This window comes from Oncorhynchus kisutch, linkage group LG18 (genome assembly GCF_002021735.2).
Source record: "Oncorhynchus kisutch isolate 150728-3 linkage group LG18, Okis_V2, whole genome shotgun sequence".
NCBI lineage: Eukaryota > Metazoa > Chordata > Actinopteri > Salmoniformes > Salmonidae > Oncorhynchus > Oncorhynchus kisutch.
In genome coordinates, this window is record NC_034191.2 from 25,056,787 (window position 1) to 25,062,955 (window position 6,169).

General features: G+C 44.6%; 1 protein-coding gene across 1 annotated transcript; it reads left to right on the forward strand.

The window, feature by feature from the left end:
* The first annotated feature begins 991 nt into the window (after positions 1–991).
* Positions 992–4,431, forward strand: LOC109909197 (small nuclear ribonucleoprotein Sm D2-like). The gene is made up of 3 exons (XM_020508229.2): positions 992–1,148; positions 1,528–1,707; positions 4,003–4,431. Coding segments are annotated over exons 1-3 (357 nt in total). The 5' UTR covers positions 992–1,146; the 3' UTR covers positions 4,178–4,431.
* The last annotated feature ends 1,738 nt before the right edge of the window (positions 4,432–6,169 follow it).

A 6,169-nucleotide genomic window follows, 5' to 3' on the forward strand; every position in this document is an offset into this window, starting at 1 on the left:
TTTCCCAACACACTGTGTGCCCTCAGGCAATGTGTGCCCCCCTCTCCACCACTACCATATATCTACAGTACTAAATCCATGTGTATGTGTATATATAGTGTGTATGTTATTGTGTGTATGCATGTGTATGTGCCTATGTTTGTGTTGCTTCACAGTCCCTGCTGTTCCATAAGATATGTTTTTTTAAAGATGTGTTTTTTACTGCTAGCATCAGTTACTTGATGTGGAATAGAGTTCCATGTAGTCATGGCTCTATGTAGTATCGTGCACCTCCAATAGTCTGTTCTGGACTTGGGGATTGTGAAGAGACCTCTTGTTGCATGTCTTGTGGGGTATGAATAGGTGTCCGAGCTGTTTGCCAGTAGTTCAAACAGACAGCTCAGTGCATTCAACATGTCAATAACTCTCATAAATACAAGTAGCGATGAAGTCAATCTCTCATCCACTTTGAGCCAGGAGAGACTGACATGCATATTATTAATATTAGCTCTCTATCCAAGGACCAGCAGTGCTGCCCTGTTCTCAGCCAATTGCAATTTTCCCTTTTTGTGGCACAAAAGTCCCTTTTTGTGGCACCTGACCACAGTAGTCAAGGTGCGTCAAAACTAGGGCCCATAGGACCCAGTACAGAGGGATAGGCCAACAAGTGATGTATGTTTTAGTAAGATTGGATTTTTGGCATTTATAGCAATGGCTATCAACTGTACTGCAGGGATAGAACTTAAGTCACAGAAAATGTAGGTTGTAGTGGCAGATGCAGAGAGAAATTTGGGTGTACGAGACTTGATGTCAGAGTTACAGGGTGTGTTGTGTAGTGGTGTCCTTTCTTTTAAGGCTTTTGACCTGAGGTAGGACTTGATAGATTAAATAGTGGAGTAGGGTGGTGGGTTTTTGTGAGTGTAGGGTTAGATGGTAGGGTATATGTTAATTTATTTTTCAAGCAAAGTATAAGGGAGTTATACTCCAGTCTAGTAGGTGGCGGTAATACAACAAAATTGAATGCTAACTGCCCTTAAACCAAAGAAGAAGAAGAAGTTGTTGTACAGAGAACACACGAGTGTGGCGTTGGAGATTAAAGAAGCAGGCAAAAGCTAACATATTTACTAGCTTGGTTTCCTGCTAAAATCGCCATTCGCTGAAGAAAATATGTAAGTAACTTACTTGAAATGACCAATGTGTGCATTGTTTATATACAGTTAAACAGAGCCTCATCACTGTGGAAAGAATTGTGGTTAAATTTGGCTAGCTGGTTAACGATAGTGTATGATGACCTAACGTTACTAGCGATAGTAACTACTGTAGCTAGCTAACCATAATAAACCTAGGAACTTATCAGCCAACAAGCTGAGCAATACATATTGCCTTTGGCCACTTCATGTAAAACAGTTTTCCACTTTGTTAGCAGCTAACTGTTGGTCTGAATTAACGTTAGTTTTGTCAAGTCTCAATCATCATCTCGATCAACAATGTTTGAATTGCCTGGAGTTTAACTCTGTTAACAATAAGTATCCTCAATAATCCTTCCAGGAGTCTGTTAAATAAACCCAAGTCCGAGATGACTCCTGAGGAGCTCCAGAAGCGGGAGGAGGAGGAGTTTAATACTGGGCCCCTGTCTGTGCTCACCCAGTCTGTCAAAAACAACACACAGGTCCTCGTCAACTGCCGAAACAACAAGAAGCTGCTTGGCCGTGTCAAGGCATTTGACAGGTATTTATGTAGCTAGGCCACTGTATTTTACACAAGCCGACAAATCCACTATAATTGGGAATTTCAATAAGCATTTCTCTACGGCTGGCCATGCTTTCCACCTGGCTACCCCTACCCAGGTCAACTGCCCGGCACCCTCCACAGCAACCCGCCCAAGCCCCCACCATTTCTCCTTCACCCATATCCAGATAGCTGATGTTGTGAAAGAGCTGCAAAATCTGGACCGCTACAAATCACCCGGGCTAGACAATCTGGACCCTCTCTTTCTAAAATGATCTGCCGAAATTGTTGCAACCCCTATTACTAGCCTGTTCAACCTCTCTTTCGTATCGTCTGAGATTCCCAAAGATTGGAAAGCTACCGCGGTCATCCCCCTCTTCAAAGGGGGAGACACTCTAGACCCAAACTGCTACAGACCTATATCTATCCTACCCTGCATCTCTAAGGTATTCGAAAGCCAAGTTAACAAACCGATTACTGACCATTTTGAATCACATCGTACCTTCTCCGCTATGCAATCTGGTTTCCGAGCTGGTCATGGGTTCACCTCAGCCACGCACAAGGTCCTTAACGATACCATAACCGCCATCGATAAGAGACATTACTGTGCAGCTGTATTCATCGACCTGGCCAAGGCTTTCAACTCTGTCAATCACCACATTCTTATTGGCAGACTCAACAGCCTTGGTTTCTCAAATGATTGCCTTGCCTGGTTCACCAACTACTTCTCTGATAGAGCTCAGTGTGTCAAATCGGAGGGCCTGTTGTCCGGACCTTTGGCAGTCTCTATGGGGGTGTCACAGGGTTAAATTCTCGGGCCGACTCTCTTCTCTGTATACGTCAATGATGTTGCTCTTGCTGCTGGTGATTCTCTGATCCACCTCTACGCAGACGACACCATTCTGTATACTTCTGGCCCTTCTTTGGACACTGTGTTAACTAACCTCCAGACGAGCTTCAATGCCATACAACTCTCCTTCCGTGGCCTCCAACTTGCTCTTAAAGGCAAATAAAACTAAATGCATGCTATTCAACCGATCATTGCCCGCACCTGCCCGCCCATCCAGCATCACTACTCTGGACTGCTCTGACTTAGAATACGTGGATAACTACAAATACCTAGGTGTCTGGCTAGACTGTACACTCTCCTTCCAGACTCACATTAAGCATCCAATCAAAAATTAAATTTAGAATCGGCTTCCTATTTCGAAACAAAGCTTCCTTCACTCATTCTGCCAAACATACCCTCGTAAAACTGACCATCCTACCGATCCTTGACTTCGGTGATGTCATCTATAAAATAGCCTCCAACACTCTACTCAGCAAACTGGATGCAGTTTATCACAGTGCCATCTGTTTTGTCACCAAAGCCCCATATGCTACCCACCACTGCGACCTATACACTCTCGTTGGCTGACCCTCGCTTCATACTCGTCGCTAAACCCACTGGCTACAGGTTATCTTCAAGTCTCTGCTAGGTAAAGCCCCGCCCTATCTCAGCTCGCTGGTCACCATAGCAGCACCCACTCGTAGCACGCGCTCCAGTAGGTATATCTCACTGGTCACCCCCAAAGCCAATTCCTCCTTTGGTCGCCTCTCCTCCCAGTTCTCTGCTGCCACTGACTGGAACGAACTGCAAAAATCACTGAAGCTGGAGATTCCCATCTCCCTCATTCGCTTTAAGAACCAGCTGTCAGAGCAGCTCACAGATCACTGCACCTGTTCATAGCCCATCTGTATACAGCCCATCTATCTACCTCATCCCCATACTGTATTTATTTATTTTGCTCCTTTCGCACCACAGTATCTCTACTTGCACATCCATATTTTGCACATCTACCATTCCAGTGTTTAATTGCCATATTGTAATTACTTCGCCACCATGGCCTATTTATTGCCTTAACTCCCTTATTTGACTTAATTTGCACTCACTGTATATAGACTTTGTTTTCTACTGTATTATTGACTCTATGTTTTGTTCATTCCATGTGTAACTCTGTGTTGTTGTTTGTGTCGAACTGCTTTGCTTTATCTTGGCCAGTTCGCAGTTGCAAATGAGAACTTGTTCTCAACTAGCTTACCTGGTTAAATAAAGGTGAAATATATATATATATATATATTTTTTAATAGTTGGGAAGTCATCAATTGGAGTTATATGGTTAACCACAAATGTCCAACAAATACAGACACAAGATAATGTGTGCATTTTGTTATCACATGTTACCCATATCCCCCCAAAGACTCTTAATGCTTTTTTGGTTAACTGTATACATTTGTATTCCCCTCTCAATGCAGACACTGCAACATGGTCCTGGAGAATGTGAAGGAGATGTGGACAGAAGTGCCCAAGAGTGGCAAGGGCAAGAAGAAGTCCAAACCAGTAAACAAGGACCGTTACGTCTCCAAGATGTTCCTGAGAGGAGACTCCGTGATCGTGGTGCTGAGAAACCCCCTCATCACAGGGAAATAGACTGTTAATTTGCCCACTTCACCTGTCTTTGTCAAAGAGATGATGGCAGGCAGTGGATGGGCTGTCATTATGTGAAAATAATGTTTTGTTTTGGAACAGAGAGGAATCTGAGCTGTGTGTTTAGAATTGAATGAGAGAAAATGATACCAAGTTCACACTTTGGATTGCTGATTAAGATTATTCCTGACGTTCTATTTTGTTTAGGGCGCTAATTTAGTTTTTCATTTTAATAATAAAAGACGAGAAGTATGGTATTCAGTGTTGTGAATACGTCTACACACTCTTAGAACATAGCCAGATGTATTCTCTACTGTATCTCAAATAGTTTCAGGCTCGAAAGCAAGGGATATGCTGGGATGAACAGAACTCTGACTCTTGACTTCTCTCTTTCTCTCCTCCTCCTCTCCATCCTCTCACTCTCCTCTAGCCTGTTTCCCCAGGCAGAAGCTTGGGTGTCAGTGTTGATTTCAGGTGGCAGCGCTCAATATGCGACAAACTGCCGTTTAAAGAACCATGCATTATAGATGAGACCAGATGTGCTGACTGTCACTTCACACCCTGCTCTGCGTTCTCCGTATCATCTTGTCTCTTCGCTGCGACTCACCCCATCCTGACCACTTTGTTAGCTAATTGTCTCAATAGCATATTTATTTCTTCTCAAACAGTTGGCACTTAAACCAGTGCGGTTAACTTGGGGCTTGAGTGCCCGTCCCAAGGTTATTTGCCAGTAAGTGGCATACTGTACAGTGCATTTCGGAAAGTATTCCGACCCCTTGATTGTTACGTTCAAGCCCTATTCCCCCCTCCCTCAATCTCCACACAATACCCCATAATTAAAAAGCAAAAACATGTTTAGACATTTTGCAAGTTTATTAAAAAGAAAAAACCACATTTACAGACCCTCAGACCCTTTACTCAGTACTTTGTTGAAGCACCTTTGGTAGTGATTACAGCCTTGAGTCTTCTTGGGTATGATGCAACAAGCTTGGTACACCTGTATTTGGGGAGTTTCTCCCATTCTTCTCTGCAGATCTTCTCAAGCTCTGTCAGGTTGGATGGGGAGCGACGCTATACAGCTATTTTCAGGTCTCTCCAGAGATGTTTGATCGGGTTCAAGTCCGGACTCTGGCTGGGCCACTCAAGGACATTCAGAGACTTGTCCCGAAGCCACTCCTGCATTGTCTTGGCTGTGTGCTAAAGGTCGTTGTGCTGTTGGGAGTTGAAACTTCGCCCCAGTCTGAGGTCCTGAGCACTCTGGAGCAGGTTTTCAACAAGGATCTCTCTGTACTTTGCTCTGTTAATCTTTCCCTCAATTCTGACTAGTCTCCCAGTCCCTGCTGCTGAAAAACATCCCCACAGCATGATGCTGCCACCACCATGCTTCACCGGCGGGATGGTGCCAGGTTTCCTCCAGACGTGACGCTCGCCATTCAGGACAAAGAGTTCAATCTTGGTTTCATCAGACCAGAGAATCTTGTTTCTCATGGCCTGAGAGTCCTTTAGGTGCCTTTTGGCAAACTCCAAGTGGGCTGTCATGTGCCTTTTACTGGCAGCAGCATACCACCCTGCATACCACTGCTGGCTTGCTTCTGAAGCTAAGCAGGGTTGGTCCTGGTCAGTTCCTGAATAGGATACCAGATGCTGCTGGAAGTGGTGTTGTAGGGCCAGTAGGAGGCACTCTTTCCTCTGGTCTAAAAAAAGATCCCAATGCCCCAGGGCAGTGATTGGGGACACTGCCCTGTGTAGGGTTCCGTCTTTCGGATGGGAAGTTAAACAGGTGTCCTGACTCTGAGGTCATTAAAGATCCCATGGCATTTAGGGGTGTTAACCCTGGTGTCCTGGCTAAATTCCCAATCTGGCTCTCAAACCATCATGGTCACCTAATAATCCCCAGTTTACAATTGGCTCATTCATCCCCCTCCTCTCCCCTGTAACTATTCCCCAGGTCGTTGCTGTAAATGAGAATGTGTTCTCAGTCAACTTACCTGGTAA